Source organism: Phascolarctos cinereus, unplaced genomic scaffold, assembly GCF_003287225.1.
Source record: "Phascolarctos cinereus isolate Bilbo 61053 unplaced genomic scaffold, phaCin_HiC Scaffold_5;HRSCAF=322, whole genome shotgun sequence".
NCBI classification, from domain to species: Eukaryota; Metazoa; Chordata; class Mammalia; order Diprotodontia; family Phascolarctidae; genus Phascolarctos; species Phascolarctos cinereus.
The window spans coordinates 289,085,186-289,104,612 of NW_027555958.1; the positions used below are offsets into that span (position 1 = coordinate 289,085,186).

Below are 19,427 nucleotides of genomic sequence, written 5' to 3' on the forward strand. Positions count from 1 at the left end.
TATCCAGGCCATGCCCACCAACGACAATTATCCTGTAAAATTTGGGTGTCCTTCAAGCTTCTGACCTGGGCTCCCTTCTCTTTTTCCTCTGTACTGGTTTACGTGGTGATCTCATCAGCTCCTGTGAAGTGAGTTATCATTTCTTTGCTGATGAGTCTCACATCTCCAGATGCCTACATTGGATGAACCATAGAACAAGGTGCTTGGTCTCCCAACTCTGAGCATTTTCACTGGCTGTACCCACTGCATCAAATAGTTTGTCTCTTCAACTCTGTGTCCTGGCTTCCCTGGCTTCCTTCAAGGCCCAACTAAAATCCCACCTTCCACAGAAAGCCTTTCCTGAGCCCTCTTAATTCTAATATCTTCCCTTTGTTGATTATTTCCTATTTATCCTGTATATAGTTTGTATAGCTGTTTGCATATTGTCTCCCCCGTTACTTTGTGGGCTTCTCAAGGGCAGGAACTATCTTTTGTCTTTCTTTGTATCCTTAGAGCTTAGCACAGTGCCTGGCTTGTAGTAGGTGCTTAACAAGTGTTTATTGACCAACTGGCAAAAAAAAAAAAACACCAAAAAACTTCTCTGAAACAGCTCTTAAGTTTCTCTGTTAGTTATTTGTTAAAGATCCCCAAGACTGGTGTAGTAGCCGTTGACCTTGTCTGTGGCCCAGAAGAGTTTGCCTTGGACAGTGGCTAGGAAGTCATAAGAAAAAAAATCCAAGTGGTGGTATGAGTTTCTGCTACAAAGAGGTCTTTGGAGTCAAAACTGATTTTGTGAAAATTTAGAGCAGCTTCAGAGATTTTGGGATTCAAAGTTGAGCAACTTAACCAAAGAGGCTCCTGTTGTCATTGGTGAGGGATTCCCCTGTCTGGGACAAAACATCACCTCACCCTTGAAATCATGACCATCTTTCCATTTATCCATAAACTAAACATGGCCAGTACTTTGTATAAAAATCATTGCATTCCATTGAATAATAACTGGCATTTACAAAGTGTTTTAAAGTTTGCAGAGCACTTTATATACATAGAATGTGATGAACTACCCTCCTGTTTGTTGATGCATGCCAAAAAAGTCTTCTAGCCTCAAATTACTATCCCTTTAAATAAATTTACTGTATTGGTCCAAATATAAGCTGCATCATTAAAACAAGATGTTTTTGAAGGGGGAAAAATAGACACTGAAAAATAATTACTTCTGCCCCCTTGTCTTTTGTGGAGCTAGCCTCGTTGTCAGGGATGAAAAGCCTGATACTCAGGGCTCCGAGTACCCTTAAGACAGATGGGCCATGCTCACTTGCCCACTCTTCTCTCCTTCCCTTCAACTCCCAGCTCTGTTCCTAATAAAGCAAGCCTTCTAGGTAGCAAATCTTTGGAGTTTCACTACAACCTCACTGTTACCCTGGGATTCAGTAGTTCCTGTCTCCTTCCCCTGCTCCACTTCAGGGCAGAATAGTCCTCAAACCTGGGGTCGTTTGTTTTAAGGGTGGAAAAGAGGAGAGTCCAACTGCAAACTTGTTCTGGGCAAAGTGCAAACTCTGTGGTGAAGAGGCTTTCTGAGAATCCTCTCCTATTACCTGTCCCTACTGGGTCATTTCCAGCCCCAGACGTGACAGTGGAAGGAAGATCTGATAATATTTCTCTCTAAGGATTCAGGGATTGGATGCAGACAGTTACTCCGGGCCTGCAAGAGGGCAGTACCTGCCTCCCTTACATTGCCACCGCAGCAGCAGGGACAGGCTTCACGTGCATCCCCAACAGAGGAAAGCGATTGCTACTAGTTATGCTCCTGCAGGAACGGTTTCTACTCCTTGCTGGGACAACCAGTGAGGCCTAAGTAATAATGTCTTTGGTAATTAAGAGTATGATCATAGGCTGCACACAAGTTCTATACAAAACAGATTTTGAGGGGAAAAGTACAACCTGTGTTTGGACCAGCTTGTCTGTTGTATGACTAATTATACTTACTCATGGTCTCTAGGATTAGCCTATTTATTTGGGCTGGACAGAAGAGAATATTAGAATATGTTAACCTTGTTAGTCCATCCTAGTTTCCCGTGTTTGTGTGATAACTGATTTTTTTTTTAAAGCTTTCCAATCCACAGAAGTTTGGTGGTGACTCTTTCTTGTTCAGTTTCAGGCCGAGGGCATATTGCCTTGCTGACAGTGATGAGGAGTCCTCCAGTGCTGGCTCCTCTGATGAGGATGATGCTTCAGAAGTGGTTGGTGGAGACAAGCAGCTCACTCCAGGGACTGAAGGGTTTGTGGTTCATAACATTTTTCCTTCTTCCTTCCCCCCAGTTAAATGTTTCAGTGAATTTCAGCCGTGGGCTTTGTTGAGTTGAGAGCTTCAGGCTTTGATAACCATTGTGTCATTGCTTAAAATCTGAGTCCGAAAGCTAAATGCTTCGTCTCTCTGGCTCACCAGAGTAGATGGAGATCTCCCGCTGAGGTGGACAGCCCCTTTTATTGAGGTGCCGGAGTGTTGGCTGATTGTGTACGGAGAGGAGAGAAACTAGGTTTCTCTGGGAAGCTGCTCCTCCCTATGTTTGGTTCACAGAAATTCTGATTTCTGGTTCGACAGCAGAAAACTGGGGTCACTTCTTTCAGTGGAGAGTAAAGATTTGGGTGATCTAATAGTATTTCAGGGAGCCACTCTGAAAGTTCCGACTTCCTAGGTGTTTTGTTTCTTAGGAGCTCATTGTAAATACAACACTTGATACTTTGGACAGACTGGAATCCAAGAGATCACTATAAAGAAACCAAGTGATTCAGTACTTCCTTAAAGGAAAATTTCCACCCCATTCACTTATGAAATCGCATGTAGGAGGCAAAGAATCGTTAGGTCAGACGGGTTGACACTAAATTTTACTGCCCTTATTTGAAGTGTCTGCTTGTGAGCTTTATTCTTTTACTTCTGGTTTCCCTAGACATGATATGCTTGTGCATTCTGTCTCAAAACTGTACAAAATATTCTTTTTAGAGCATTTTTTCCACTAGAAAATGAGACATGAAAACCCAGTTCCCCACCCTACCATCTGCTGACTTTTTAGTTAAAGCTGTGTAGCATTTCATCCCAGATTCATTTGGGGCAGGGCCTCTGAAACGTTTTCCACTCTCATCCCGTCAGTACTTCTTAAACTATGGGCCATGACCCCATATGGTCAGGACCCACAGTTTAAGAAGCGCAGATTAGGGGACCATATGCCACTGAGCAGGCACTATTTGGTAATGGTGTGAGAACGTCAGGCTTTCAATAGGAAATGGAGAAGAGGCTGTTTGTTGGCTGTTCCAGTGATTGTAGAGATTGCCACTAGATGCTGTAGAGAAGGGAAATGCCGGTAAAATTAACCTGATAGCACCTGTTCTCAGAGTTTTCAGTCTGGTTGGGAAGAGAATATACACGTGTGGTATGACCTTGAAAAGAGATGGTAGTGATTTAGTGAGATTGAAACTGAGTTTCAGTCTGTGGTCATTGATATCACTTGTTATAACAAGAATATTATAGTATTCTGACTATATTCTAATATCTGAGAGGTGTTTTTTTTTTAAAAATTAATGTATGAGATGCTTTTGGCCATGATGAAATGTGATGTTTGCATGTAACTCTTTTTTTCCCCCCTTTTTTGTGATGTTACCAAATCTTATACACTTTCTTACTATCTTCTCAGAGTAGATGGAGCATTTTTATATATATACACACACACACATACACACACACACACACACACACACACACACACACACATACACACATATATAAAGACCTGTGATTTAATTGGTGTGGCAGATTCTCTGTAAGGAAACTCCTCTACTCTTGCAGATCATAGATCATGCAGCTGGACAACTCATCTGTAATTTATAGAGTCTTCCAAAGTTGCCTGGGTCATTGGGAATATTTGCTTATGGTCACACATCTAGTGTAGTCAGGTCTTTGGACACCAATGCCAGTCCTCTAGCAACTAGCTGCCTCTCAGGATGGAAGAGAAGGGTAAGGATTAAACCTGTTGTTATAGGAACTCCATGAATAAGGAAACTCCTTCTCTCAGTTTAGGTTAGTATCTTCTCTGCCTAGAACTGTCAAGTGACTTGCTCAAGGTCATACAGACAGTATGTATCAGAGGCCAGACTTGAATCCAGATCTTCATGGTTCCAAGGCCAACTCTCTCCACAATACCACAGCTGTCTCTAAGTCAGAACACGGACAGTATAAATAAAGGTTTTCACTCATGTGCCACTAGAACTAGATGGTTTCTGAAACAGCAGAGTTTATTATAGTAACTTAATTTTTCCTGTCCTAAATTTGAAGGTATGTTGGAGGATACCGGACAAGTAAGATTATGAGGTTTGTGGACAAAATCACCAAGTCAAAATATTTCCAAAAAGCAACTGAGACAGAATTTATTAAAAAGAAGATTGAGGAAGTCTCAAATACTCCACTGCTTCTGACTGTTGAAATACAAGAGTGTAAAGGAACCTTAGCAGTTAACATTCCGCCTCCTCCAACTGACCGAATATGGTACGTAGAGCAAGACTGTGCTCTTCCTTTCAGGTATCTTTACTTTGAGGTTAGAAGGTCCTGGCTTCCTTAATTATTAATCGTTGAAAGCAGCACAGTCCTAACCACAGGAAGTCCAAATGTTTTTTCATCGATTCACCATGATTTAGTTTAGTTTAATGGTAGTTAACTAGGTTTTGGTTTCACATTCTTTTGCAAAAGATTGAATCACATTGGATTGGTCCTCATGTATTAGAAAACTCTCCTTTTCAGTGAGTAGGAAGCCAGTGCCTGATGGTTGGCTTCACGTGCTCCCACCCCAGGCCACGCCAGAGTCTTGAGCTTTGTTGTGACAGGGGAGAAAAGGGTTTTATCTGTGGCTATGCTAGCCCCAGTCCTGTTGCATCATTGTTGCTTGCACCAGGACTCATCTCTCAATAAGGCCTCATCTTCCTAGAACACGTTGGATCAGGGATTGCCAGGAGTTGCAGACACACACCAGTATGGGAGGGAGGTTTGTTGAATTGGAGGTTCTGGATATTAATTATATTCTCAGCCAGAGCTGACCTGGAAGCTGTGAGAGGGAGAAAATTATCTAACTTTTAAAAATATTATTCTTGTTCCTTTCCCACCACACCCTCTTCAGTCACAGCCATGCTGTGAGATGGCAAGATCTAATGAGTGGTTTGTTAAGGATGGGGGGAAATGGCACCAGGGAACAGGGAAAGTTTGAAGAGAAGAGAGTGAAGGGGAAAGATTGTGGATACAGCCTGCTAGAGAAGACAAGAAGGGATAGGATTAGGTTGAGGGGTGGGAGGCTGACTCTGGCAGTGAGAAGGGAGTAAAGGAGGAGCTAGTAGGGGAAGTCGTCCCAGAGATGTGAGGTGACAAGGAGAAGAGGTGTGGGAGGATAGATGCTCTTGAAGCAGTGCTGACAGAGCTGTAAAATGGTCTGAGCCTTCTGGCTTGCAGGTTTTGGTTTGGTCTTTTGTTTTTTTAATTATGCAAGCAGAACAGTCATTGTAGCAAGACCTGGACTGACTGCCTGGGACCTGAGTTGCTAGAGGCTCTGGGAGTTAGTTGTTATTATTCTTTAACCCAGCAATCCAACTATTGGGTATATACTCTAAGGAAGTCAAAGACAGAGATGACTGTCAAGTCTGTCAGTTAATGGAGCATTTATTAAACACTTATCATGTGCTAGGTATTCAGGATGCAAATACAAAGCTGAGGTAATTCCTGCCCTCAAGGACCTTGCATCCCACTGGGCTACAATCAGGTCACAAATAAATAAATACAAACTGTACCCAAAGTAAATACGCCATAGTGGAGGAGAGGGGAACTAACAATCGGGAGAACCTCTTGGAGGAGGTAGTTGGTGCTTGTGCTGGTCCTAGAAGGGAGCTTGGGGCCCCAAGAGGCAGAGAGGCGGAGGGAGAACATTCTATGTGGGGGGGGTGCAGCTTGTGAAAAGGCCTGGAGATGAGAGCTGGAATGTTATGTATGAGGTGTTGAAAGTGGGCCAGTTTGGTGGGAGTGTAGAATGAGTTAGTGGGAGTAATGTATGATCAGACTACAAAGATAGGCTGGAGCCAGATGGCGAAGGGCTTTAAATGTCAAGAAGAGGAGACTGGAGTTGATCTTTCATCCTGTAGACAAGCTCCAGGAGCCACTGAAGCTTCTGGCACAGCAAACGGTATGGTCAAACCTGCACATTCGGAATATCATTTTGGCAGCTGTGTGGAAGATGGGTCAGAGGGGGTGGGGAATCTGAGATATGGAGCCTAAGACCAAAATACTCATAGCAGCACTGGGGAGTAGCAAAAGCTGGAAACAAAGTGAATGTCCATCAGTTGGTGAATGGCCGAAAAAAGTAACGGTGCATGAATGTGATGAAATATTATTGTGCAGTAAAAAATGATGAATATGAGAAATTCAGAGAAGTGTGTGAAGATTTACTTGAACTTATACAGAGCAAAATAAGCAGAACCAAGGGAACAGAATTCACAGTGACTAACACAATGAAAATATCACTAAGAGGAAATCAGACTGAGTAACTGAGAAACTAGATCAAGAAATTTATTTCTTCCCTCTCAGCAGAGAAATGGGAGACTACTGACAGAACACTGTATACATTGTCACATATAATTACGTATTGAATATTTTCACTTAATTGTTTTTCTCTATCACAGGAGATGTGGGAAATAACTCAAATATCTCACATATATAAATAAAAGACTTTTTTTTAAACAACACTTTTTTAAAATGCTGATCCAGTAGGTCTTTCCAAAGCTGCAAATGCAGCTTTTCATTGTCAGAGCCAACAAAGGCTACCAGGAACCAGTGCTGTTAAATCATTCCAGAACCTGTCGGTGATCAGAGCACCTTCACTCTGGCTGGCCTTGTAAACATCCACCCCAGAACACTAAAGCAGGAACGACAGCCTTCCATTGGCCATACGCCATTATTGTTCTCTGTAAGTGTATTCCAAGGAAATCAGTGGCAAAATTGAAACAGGCATTCATTCATTCATTTCGGTATCATAGATGGCACAGTGGTATTTAAAGGACCAAAAAAGAATTAGGAGGCGCTTCCTGTACTTCTCTTGTGTCGGACAGCATTTGAATCAGTTATTATTTTGGCGTGTCTCTACCCCCATTTTAAGGTCATACTTTAAATGGTATTAAAAACATTGTCTTTTTTATGCATCATGCATATTTTTGTTATAGCCCATATATCTCACATGGGAGATCTTCTTTGCTTATGAAGAAATTGTACTTCTGTATTTGTATTTTCTTTAAAGGTATGGCTTCCGAAAGCCACCACATGTGGAACTGAAGGCTCGGCCAAAACTTGGTGAGAGAGAAGTGACTATAGTTCATGTAACTGACTGGATAGAGAAGAAACTGGAACAAGAGTTTCAGGTACATTCATTATGTCATCTAGCCTTGGAGTCATTGTGAACTTTTTCAGTTCTTAACAGTACAGACAGTAAATGTTGCTGACCAGTAGAGTCAGCAAGGAAGTTCCCTGGGTCTCAGGAGCTCTCTGCCAAAATGCTAAAACTATTTTTACATTCTCCTTACCTATTGGAACCACAGTTGGATCCCAGATTGATCCACCTGCCCAGGGCTGTCTCATTGTTTGTTGGCTCCTAAGCATCTTGGGTGGTGAAGTGTGGGGGTTAACTCAATCTTCCCCGATTCCATGAGTATCCTTTCCCACAGCTGCTAATGAGCACTTCAGTCTCATAAAATGATACGAGTTTCCATTATTAAGGATCTTTGAAGTCACCTAAGCAAACCTCCTGTCCTTTGTGTGAAACCAGTTATGGCACTTGTGGCAAATGAAATGAGAGCCACATACTCGGGGCAGATGGAATAAAAGCTTTTTGAATTTGAGGAATTTAAAAATGAAGAGACTTGATGAGTTTCTTCTTCCCATTTCAGTTCCTTCATTTGGTGGCAAATGCTTCTTTGCACTAGAGGCAACATTGGTTCAATTTAATAAATGTTTATTAAGCACCTACTGGGAGCAAAGCATTGGGGGATGCTAAGATGGACAAAGAAGTCCTGGATCTCAAAGGACTTTGTATTTTCCACGAGGGAAAACAACATCATTTGATCCACAAGCAGTGATCAGTTATTAATGTCCATAGAGGAGGAAGAGCACACCCACCCCTGGGAGTAGGTGGTTGGGAAAGCTGTTCAGTCTGAACAAGTAGATGGGCTGAGGATTCTAAGACACAGGTGAGGCAGGAGCCCATTCTGGGCTCTCAGGGTGGAGCATGTGGGAGGCACAGGCACAGAACGTGAAGTGCTGGGGAAAGGCAGAAGGCCAGTTTGGCTGGAATATAAAGGGACTACTGTACTGTGAAGTAAGTCTGGAAAAGCACACTGGAGCCAGATGTGGAGGAATCTGAAATTCATCCTAGAGGCAATTGGGAGCCACTGAAGATTTTTATCATGGGAGGAGTGAAATGATTATTTTGGCAGTTGTGTGGAAGGTGGATTAGGGAGGGGAGAGACCAGTTAGTTAGCAGGCCACTGAAATAGTCCAGACCAAAAACAAGAAGTGGTAAGGAACTGAACTAAGATATAGTGGCTATGTTAGAAGAGACAAGAGGACAGATTGCAGCAAAGCAGTGAGGTGGATTGTATCAGACTTAGCAATTGCTGCTATGTAAGAGGATGAGAGTGCAGCCAGGAAGGACTCCAAGGTTGTGAACCAGGGGGACTAAAACAGAAATAGGGAAGTTGGGAGGAAGGGTGAGTTTGGGGAGCAGTGTGGTGAAGTGAAGAGCTGTTGGATTTGGAAACAGAGGAGTGCAAATCTCCCATCTGCCACTCATTACTCCCTTCATAATGTTAGCCAAGTTACTTAACCTCTAGAGGCCTCAGTTTCCTCGTCGGTAAAATGACGGGTTGGACCACAATATGAGCTCTACATCCGTGCTCCTCTACCAGGTCTACTTTGGTTCTGTTGAGTTTGAGATGCCTGTAGGTCACCCTGGTAGGGCTAGATATACAGCAGGAAGTTGATGTGGGACTAGAGGTCAGGAGACAACCTAAAAATAGATGTGTAGATTTGAGCATTGTCTGTTGAACCCATGGCAGCAAATGGGTTCACAGAAAGAGGGAGAATAAAGGAGGAAGAGAGGAAGACCAACAGATAGCCTTAGGACACTCCTGCTCAGAGGGTGGGAACTGAATGATGATCCAGCACAGGAGTCAGGAAAGATCAGCTGTGTGCAGGAAGAGAAGTAGGTGAGAGCAGTGTCACAGAAACTGAGGGAGGATAAGGATTGGAAAGGACTGTGAGATTTAGCAGCTGAGACATCCATGGTAACTTTGCAGTTTCAGTCAGTGTCAAGGTTGGGAACCAAATTGCAAGGGGTGTTGAGTAGTGACTGGGAACTGAGGAAGTGAAGGCACAATGACTTTTTTCTGGAAGGTTGGCTGTGAAAGGAAGAGGAGAAATAGATGTAAATAGATAAAGCTTGTAACTTCAGAACCAAATTAAAAATTCTACTGTGCCAGCTCCTTAGTAATTTGATAGCCCTTTAGAACATTTTTGAGCCTCTTACTTTCTTTATGAAAGGGTTTAGAAGAATTTACAGAAAAAAAAATCCCAGTATATTGAATTTCAACTTTCATACTGTTTTGTTATGGTGGAATTCAGTGAGTGATTGGTAAAAATCCTAAACTTTGGTCAGACATCAAAGATGCCAAGGTCACCCACTGCATTCCAGGCCAGTTACTAAGCTTACTAGATGAAAATTGTTGCTAGGTTACTTTTTAAAATGGTTATTTCAGAAATGAGAAGTTGAGAATGTGCATAGAAAGTCTGTGACATGAATTTGATAAAAGTAGAATGGGGTAGGATGACTTACTTGCTAGGGAAAACAGAATGAACTTCTTGGGGAGACTCCTAATTTCTAGATCTATTACACCTTTTCTCTTGTGTTTTTTACAGAAAATTTTTGTCATGCCAAACATGGATGATGTTTATATCCCAATAATGCACTCGGCCATGGATCCCCGATCAGCATCCTGTCTGCTCCAAGATCCAGCTGTGGAAGCTGCCGCCGATCAGCTGTGACGTGTCAAGACCTGTGGTTTACAGTATTATGAGATTATTCATCAAGGTTTTTGGTTCTTTGAGCTGTGTTGTAGTTGTGCCCTTCACTTGTGCCAGAGATTCCCCCCAAAGGCCTGCTTCTGCCATGTCTCTGCCTGCCTGTTCCCATTCCACTGTGAGGCGTCTCTCCCTGGGTCAGCTGTGAAGGTTTGCCTTGGGCAGAGGATGAAAGAGCCGTCCCAGCCCATCCAGAAGTTCTAAGCACACAACAGATAGTCGGAGCTGTTGCCTCCCTGGACTACAAAAAATGCCTTGGCAACAGAGGGACAAAGAGCAAGCAAGAAGGGGGTGAGCCTAGGGAAGCAAAGACACCCTCTCTCCTCAATTCCCCGGCGCTGGTCCGCAGGCAGCCTCGGTACGAAGGAACTGTGTGGGACAGTCACAAAACCCAGTCGCGGTGATTCTGATGACAGGTGTTTATTGGGGAGGCACCGCTTGCAGCGAGGGTTGTTCTGCCACTGATTGTATTGGCAGTAAGGAGATAGGCCTAGCAACTGTTTTTCACATTAAATTGCGCATCTTTGGAAGCAAGTAGCCATAAAATATATACACACACTAACACACTCTCAGCCAGGGTGGGGATGTTGGGCTTCTGTGAAACAGGCAAAGCCATGAGATCAAACCATACTAAGCCTTTTACCAGTGAGGTACAATCACAGTGCTTTGTAACTTCTCTGAATGTTTTTTGAAACATGAGCACACATGAAAATGTCTAACATTGCACCCAGTGACCAGAAAGATCCAATTTTTCTGCTTGTAGAAAGAGAATCTTGATATCATGGTGGGTGGGATGACCTTTGTACTTCACAGGCTTCCCATCTGGTGTTTACTGTGTTATACCTGGAAGTTTTATATAGGAATTAAAATGCTTACTAAAGTTCATTGTAAACTGGTTTTAGGAACAGTTTCTTTTTCTAAATAATGGCCAAAATGGAAAGAAAACTGCTCCTGGATTCTTATCCTGTCGTGAGATTTAAAACCAAAAGTTTGCATATCAGAACACTACATAGCTGAGAATAAGCATTTGTGACATCTCTTTAATGTTGCCAAATTTTATTTTCTGTATTTGTGTCAGAATGTTAATTTAGTTTCAGAAAGTCAATCTTATTTTTTACATTGTGTTAAAGCAGCATTTGACCCAAATCAAAATTACCTTGTGTAACTTTGGGTAATTTACCATCCATACCTAACATAACTAAGCTAATAGTGGAGGGTTTAAAAAGGAAAAAAGAAAAAAAAATGTGCACCTTGCCTGAATGTGATTTAAAGAGAGCATTTAATATATTGAAGAAAATTATATTTGAACACTTATTTTGGTTACTTTTAATTGCATTCTATCTGACTAAATTCCTATTTCTTGACCATTCCAGTTTGTGTCCAGTTCTAATTTCTCATTATGTAGGCTTAGATGCCTTTCATAAAGTCCGCATGTCTTGTTCACTGGTCTTTATGATTTGATTTTTGTGCAATAACTAAAAATAAAAGGACGAGGTGCATTATTGTGTAGAGATTACACACGACTGTCTCCTATTGCACTTAATCAGAAGTATGTGGGGAATTACAATCACTTGCATTGTCTCACAAAATAAATATCTCATGTCTAATACCTGAGCAGCTCATTGATTTTTCCTTGACCCTGCTTAGCTAATAGAGCCAGATTATAGATTCTAAGATTGCCTGGCCCTGGAACATAACCTGCAAATCCAATTCCCCTGCTGCTTGTGACTTTAATTATGTGCTCAACTGTGTTAAGAGCTGCTAAGCCATAGCAGAATGTTTGTGGGAAACTGTTGACAGTTTTGTCATAGTCTGCCCGGTACCTAACATGGTCTCTCACACATAGTAGGTGCTTAATGAATGTTGAATGGAATCCCGTGGCATAACATAATAATACCCAACATTTACGTAGCACTTCAAGGTTTGCTAACTGCTTTACAAATATTATCTCATTTGATCCACACAGCAGCCATGGGAGGTAGGTGCTATTATTGTCCCCATTTTGCTGATGAGGAAACTGGGGTAGAGTGAGGTGAAGGGAGTGCCCAGGGTTGCACAGCTAGTAACATTTTTCTGTAATATCTAGTTCTTTACACTTGTACTCTTTTCACGTGTATTCCTAATCTGTCTTTCCATGGTCCTCATTCTTTCGCACAGACATATCTTTTGGATGCATAAGGTATTAAAGTGGGTTTTCGCTTCTTCAAGCCTTTCTAACCCTGAGGGCTGAGATGAGAATCTTTGCATTCCTCAGAGAGTTGTGTGGGGACTGTGTGAAAGCATTTCTGTAAAGGGCTTTGTACACCTTTATAAAGCATCATATAAATACCAGTTGTTATTATTTAGAAACGTTTTTCGTCTTCCTACTTCTATATGGTAAAGGTCCATGAAGAAAGGGATAGTGTCTTATATAAACTTTGTACCTGAAATGCCAAGCCCATTGTTCTGCAGAAAGTCAATGCATAATATACACTTGTTGGATTTTGTTTAAAATCCCATGGTCACTAAGAATAACATAAAAATTGCTAGTGACTGAAGGTTAACTAAAGAGGACTTCAAAAACTTTATTAAGCAGCAAATTAATCAGCTGCCCACGTTCTGTCGCTAATGAAGCTTGTGTATGTGGAAGACACTATTCTTTCACTTAAAAAATGAATATGGAGACCAGTTATGGACAGGTTCACGTATATCACGTACAAAATACAGTATGCTCTACTTTGGGTTTCAAAATCAAAGATGAGCTTAGTCTAATTATAATGGCTCAAACTGAAAACACAAATTATTTAGTGATCTCTTATGGATTCCCCAGCAATGAATTTGAAAATACAGAAAAAGGATTGAACTGGCACAAGAGACCTGGCTCAGGCTATATGCTAACTAGTTGTGTGACATTAGACAACGATTGCTCAGTCTGTTTCATCATTAGTAAAGTGAAAGATTTTGAGGAGATAACCTAAGATCCCCATTATCCTTCGAATTCTAAGGTGCCTGAGTAGATCTGACAATCTAATCGTATCTAAATAGGTTGTCAGCTGTCATAACCCAATGCTCATGCATGGTCATCTCTTCACTGAAAGGATAAACCTTGGCACATTCTCCTGAGCCTCCTGAAGAATCGTCACCACCAGTCCCCTAGGTAATGAATCTCTCTACCCCGCAACAGAAGTCATTCCCACATCTTCCCCTTCACACCTGAGAATCTTCTCACCTCTTGGCCCCCAATCCTCAAAAGCAAAAATTGCCCAGTACATTTGGACTGTCATTATAAAAGCTTTCCTTTATTTTTAGTTTTCAACATTCACTTTTATAAAATTTTGAGTAATAAATTTTTTCTCCATCCCCAAGATGGCATGCAATCTGATATAGGCTATACATGTCCAATCGTTAGATTCAATGATTTCTTGATATTTGGTCTCAGGGCTCTGAAAAAGAAACCCAGGTGCTACTCCCACTGTCTCTGAAGATGACAAACCATGAGTACAAAGAGTAATAGCCCTAACTATGCCTACTTGAAGATCCCCTCCCCAAATACTCTGATAACATGGGAAGATTCATAAGAAGCCTATCAGAATCATGGAAAACTGATCAATTTACCTTTATTAACTGCCTACTTTGTGCCAGGCACTCTGTCAGATCCTGGGGATAGACCAAAATACAAGATTCCTATCTTAAGAAGCTTGCATCCCATCAGGGGAAACGTTTACACATAAGTAAATTTGAAATATATGCAAAATAAATACAAGGTATTTATTCTGAAGGGTGGCACTAGCAGCTACAGCTTGAGTATTAGGAACAGCTTCATGAGAAAGGTGGTGCCTGAGGGGGGCAGCTAGGTGGCCTAGTGGATAGAGCGCTGGCCCTGGATTCAGGAGGACGTGAGTTCAAATCTGGCCTCCGATACATAACACTTACTAGCTGTGTGACCCTGGGCAAGTCACTTAACCCCACTGCCTAGGAAAAAAAAAAAGGTGGTTGCCATAGCCAGTCCTAAAATCTAAGGAAACCGATAATGAAACTCCCTGAATAACTACCTCCTTTTGTCCCAAACTCTACTTTCCCACATTTTATTCTAGATGAGGGAAGAAGGCTGTTCCATTGCGACCCAGAAATACATTAGTTCTGTTCTCAGCAACTGCTAGATGGTGGCAGAGGTGAATTTGACCCAAAGTTAAAAGTGGGTTGCAGGCACCAGCCCTGGATTCAGGAGGACCTGAGTTCAAATCTGGCCCAGACACATAACACTTACTAGCTATGTGACCCTGGGCAAGTCACTTAACCCCATTGCCTAGCAAAAAAAAAAAAAAAAGGTGGTGCCTGACCTAGGCTACGAAGGAAGTGAAGGCTGAAGGACCAAAGAAGGAGCACATTCCAGGAATTAGGCTCAGGATCGACTATACAAAAGGAGATGGAATACTGTAAATGAACAGCAGGAAGTAAGCCAGTTAGACTCAGATATGAAGTGTATTAAGGGGAATAATGTCATCAGCCTAGAAATGAAGTCAGATTATGGAAATATGGAACAAAAAGTTTGCACTTTATCCTAGAAATAAGAGCATGGGAGCCTCTTGACCAGCACTGGCATGGTCAGACCTGGTACTGGAATGTCACATTGGCAGTAGTAGAAGATTGAGAGGGGAAAAGACTTGGGGCAAGATCAATTATGGGGCTATTTCAGTAGCCTAAGAAAGGTCCTTAGGTCCTGAATTAGGGTGGTAGACCTGTGAGCGGACAGAAGAGATCAGGTTGTGGAGGTCAAATGTTGCGGGGATGGCATCCTGTGTTAAATCCTATTTGGCATTGGTAACAAGACCAGAGCTCATTCCCTGATGCTCACCCTCAACTCGACCCTTAGAACTTCTAGCTCAGAGGTTCTTGACCTTATTTGTGTTACAGATCCATCTGGCAATCTGGGGAAGCTTATGGACTCCTCAAACAATGTTTTTAAGTGCACAAAATAAAATACATAAGGTCTAGAAAAGAAATTAATTATGTTAAAAGTTACCAAAAGTTAAGTTCATAGATCCCTGGTTAAGAACCCCTGCTCTAACTCCTCCAGGAATAAGGTACTTTTCACAGCTGTAGATAGGGAGAGAATTGTTAAACAAGAGTCTGAGGATCAAGACATAAAATTGCTATTTTTGATTATATAGAAGTTTTTGCATAAACATCAATGTATTTAGAAAGGAAAGTTAACTAGGGGAAAAAGAAAACCTTGACTATTATTGCTAATGGTCTGAAACCCTAAATATTAGGGGACTGACACAAACATAAGAAAAAGAACCATTCCCCCATAGATAAATGACTAAAGGATATGAGCATGCAGTTAGTTTTTGAAGGGAGAAAATCAAGCTATCAACAACCTGAGAAAAGGCCCCAAATCAGTAATTCAAAAAATTGCAGTTGGAGGGGTGTAGGAACTGTGCCCCAAAGGTCTCTAAACTGTCCCTTTGAGAGTGATATCACTGGTAGGCAAATATCCCAGAGATCAAACAGAGAGGAAAAGGACTCCTACTGGCAAAAATACTTCTAGCAAGGACTTTTTTGTGTGTTAGCAAAGAACTGGAAACAAGTAGACTGGCTATAAACTAGAGAATGGCCAAACAAATCATGGCATATAGATGTAACAATATTTTGTTGCAGGAAGAAATGACAAAAGGAATGGACTTAGAGAAATGTGGGAAGACTTATATGAACTAAGTAAGCAGAATTGGAATAGGTTATACAATGACCAAGCTCTTATGAAGGAAAAAACTGAAAAGCTTAACTGCGATCAACACAGTAACCGTGATTAGCGTTGTGCATTTCACCTCTTGGCAGAGAAGTGGGGAACTAGTGTGGAAGCTGACCGGCCTTCTCAGACTGACTCCATGCATGGACTTGTTTTGCTTGACTGATTACTTATTACGTAAGGGAGGGGCTTTGAGTTTTTTCTGGGGGGGGGTGGCTGAGGAGAGAAGGGTAGCAACTGCAATGAGCATCAATGAAACCTTTTTTAAAAGCCATATGTAAGATTTAGTTTCATCTGTTCTTGCCATATAAACGTGCTTGTTGTTTGTAATTGTACATGTTAATATTTCAATTTATTTAAATTAGGGCAGCTAGGTGGTATAGTGGATAGAAGAATAAGGAATTTTCATCTTGAGTTCAAATGTGGCCTCTGACACTTAACTGCTGTGTGACCCTGGGCAAGTTACTTAACCCTGTTTGCCTCAGTTTGTTCATCTGTAAACTGAGGTGGAAAAGGAAATGGCAAACCATTCCAGTATCTCTGCTAAGAAAACCCCAAATAGGGTCATGAAGGTCCATGACTGAATAACAAATATTTAAATTAGAATTTTTTTAAAATAAAAAGTAGCTCCTTTCAAGGCACAAATGCCAAAAATGAAAAGTCTCTACCCTCAAGGAGGTCACATTCTAATGGGAGTTATATATACATTTATAATACACACTAGCAGCTAAGGGGACTGGGAAAAGCTTCCTGTAGGAGATATTTGAGTCTTGAACCCAGGGATTCCAAGAGAGAGAGCTTGAGAGGGACAACCAATGCAAAGAACATTTGTAGTCACAAGATTTGGGGCTAAAAAGGACAAGAGACTATCAAATCCATCCTCCCCTCCAGCCCCATTTTACAGATAAAGAAACAACGGTTAAGTGATAGAATCAAAAATGGTGAAATGGGGTTTGGGGGGAGGGGATGGGGTGGGATTTGAACCCAGGTCTTCATGATTCAGTTTTCCCAGGGTTAAGTTCAGGATGGGGTGTGTGCCTCCATTATGCAATCCCTGAGATTCTCTCCAATTTATCCTGTATATATTTTGTTTATACATAGTTATTTGTCATGTCCCCCATTGGACAGTTGGGTCCTTTTTGCCTTTCATATTCCTACTAAGTGGACACTACATGTTTGTTAACTAGTAAAGAACATAAAAAAATACCCAGGGCAGGTAGGTGGCACAGCAGATAGAGCACTAGCCCTGCAGTGAGGACCTGAGTTCAAATCCAGCCTGAGACACATTTAACACCTACTAGCTGTGTGACCCTGGGCAAGTCACTTAGCCCCAGTTGCCTCACCAAAAACAAACATATAGGAAGCAGCCATGCTGACTTAAGTGCCACTTTATGTTTGATTCTAGCGAGTTTATTTAGTAATGGAGTTACATGATCTGTCTTGCACTTTACGAAGCTCACTCTAGCACCTAAATACAACACAGACCTGAGACAGGAGGCAGGAAAAAGTAAAATCAGGCTAGTGTTGCACAGTTCAGATGATAGTGATAACAGCCAGAAGGGGACAGATTTGAGATGTCACAGAAATAAAAATGTTGCTTTAGTCACTGCTAAAGTATGCCAGGAGTCAAAAACAGACCTTAGATTGGGATAAACCTGTGTCTTGGAAATAATAGGGAAGTTTAAAAAGGGGGAGTGGGCATGGAGAGGGAAGGATAGGTGAACTGTTTTGGACATGATGAAATTTGGGCCTACCCCATAATAGTGTGAGTTCTAACCATTCAAAATGTCCTGTAAGCTATTCCCACTTGATTTGGGTCTAGAGCTTAGGAACTGAGACCCGGTCTGCATGTAGAAATCAACTGCAGACATAATTAAACCCATGGGAATGAATGTGTATAGAACACAAGTATCTAGGGGCCAACATTCAGTGGTCATGACAATAGGACAGAAGACTGAATGGTTAAAAAGTACAGAAATTGGAATCTACAAGAGGTGGTTCTCTTATCTCCAACCTATGCCTCTTTGCAGGAGGCACATTAAGTCTCCCCCACTTCCCTCAATGTCATTTGCTCTAACACATTTAAGCACCTACTGCATGCCTGGCACTGAGGATACAGAAAGGAGCAATAGATTTGTTTCCATTTGAAAGTAAGATCGAGGGACTCAGACACTTGACACTCACTGGCTGTGTGACCCCAGGCAAGTCACTTAACCCCAACTGCCTCACCAAAAAGAGAAAAAAAGGAAAAAAAAAAGAGGAAGCTTTACAGTAGGGACTGTTAGACACTCTCCAATTTCCAAGCATTTTTACTGGTGTTAATACACACCTGGCATTTTCTAGACCCTGATCTCTACCTCCTGACTTCCTACTCCCAGCTATAACCCTAATCTTCCTTAAATTCAACCAAGCTAAGCAAGTTTCTGTAAGGGTTATATAAGGGTAAAGAGAACCAAAAACGGAGGGGGTGAAATCAGCTAAGCTTTGAAATGATTCCAAAAGTAGTAGTTAGGCAGGTAACACATCCCAGGAGTGGGTGACTGCTATTGCCCACAGCAAGTTAATTTTGGGGAGGTGTGGGGTAAAGTAAAATTCATAAAAGTGGCATAAAATACAGAAGGCACATTGCATTACTAAGAGCCTTGAAGACCAAGCTGAAGAGTCTGAATCTATGCCAGAGCTAGGAATTTTTAAGAAAGGGGGCCAAGATCAGACGTTTGAGGCATATTTCCAAGATGGAAGCTCTAGTCCCAGCCAAAAACCCAAGGGCCCTTCACCCTACAGTGAGTGCCTTACCTCAAATCTTTAACATTTTTGCCAACTACCAAAATGTCTTCTCTAAGACTATCCCTAATTATCTCTTGAGAAGCAAAGTCTCAAAATCTAAAATCGAACTATTTGAATTGCCCATTCTTTTTCCCCCCAGCCAAAAATTTGTACTATTTTGTCTAAAGTGTTTCTCCCCAAAGCTTTTACAGGATCCCCCCCCCTTAACATGACAGGTTTGTCCTAAACTACAGAGTATCCCAATAGGTTTCTCTTTCCCAAGGCACCTCCCGTTCTGTGTTAGGCCCTGGGAATAAAAAGGAAGCAAAGACTGTTCCTTTCCCACAAAACCACATGCTGCACATCTCCCCCACTTTAGAAAGCAAGTTTCTCGTAGGCAGGAGCTGTTCTACTTTTTTTTAAAACTACCCTGTAAGCACTTTAACCAAAAGATTTTTACAGCCTGAATTTCCAGTCCTACCACGTTATGATGCATCCTAAGCTACCGCCAAAACGGCTTTCTTCTCGGTCCTCTCACATCTCCAGCCTCTTTGCCGTTTTCTCAGTCGGGTAACTTAACTTGCTCCCTCCACTCCTTAGAAAGCCGTTTCCTTCAAAACTCGGGTGCCACCGCCATTGAACGCTTTCTTGATCCCACCCGGCAGCTAGTACTGCCCAAAACCAGGTCTTTAAAAATATTTTACCCATAATCACACACGTGTGCCTTTCTATGCCAAAGATAAGCTCCTGGAGGAGGATGCATTTCACTGTCTTTACACAAAAGTACTTAGCGATAACAGC

The 19,427-nt window shown here is 41.8% G+C and overlaps 1 protein-coding gene across 3 annotated transcripts in view; it reads left to right on the plus strand.

The window, feature by feature from the left end:
* Positions 1–11,741, plus strand: part of TEX2 (testis expressed 2) — a 153,199-nt gene extending 141,458 nt beyond the window's left edge. For all 3 annotated transcript variants that reach the window (XM_021002483.2, XM_078155935.1, XM_021002484.2), the window contains 4 exons: positions 2,132–2,257; positions 4,307–4,516; positions 7,299–7,419; positions 9,971–11,741. In XM_021002483.2, coding sequence (XP_020858142.1) covers positions 2,132–2,257; positions 4,307–4,516; positions 7,299–7,419; positions 9,971–10,096 — 583 coding nt within the window. In that variant the 3' untranslated portion in view covers positions 10,097–11,741. The remainder of the gene's footprint in view (positions 1–2,131; positions 2,258–4,306; positions 4,517–7,298; positions 7,420–9,970) is intronic.
* The last annotated feature ends 7,686 nt before the right edge of the window (positions 11,742–19,427 follow it).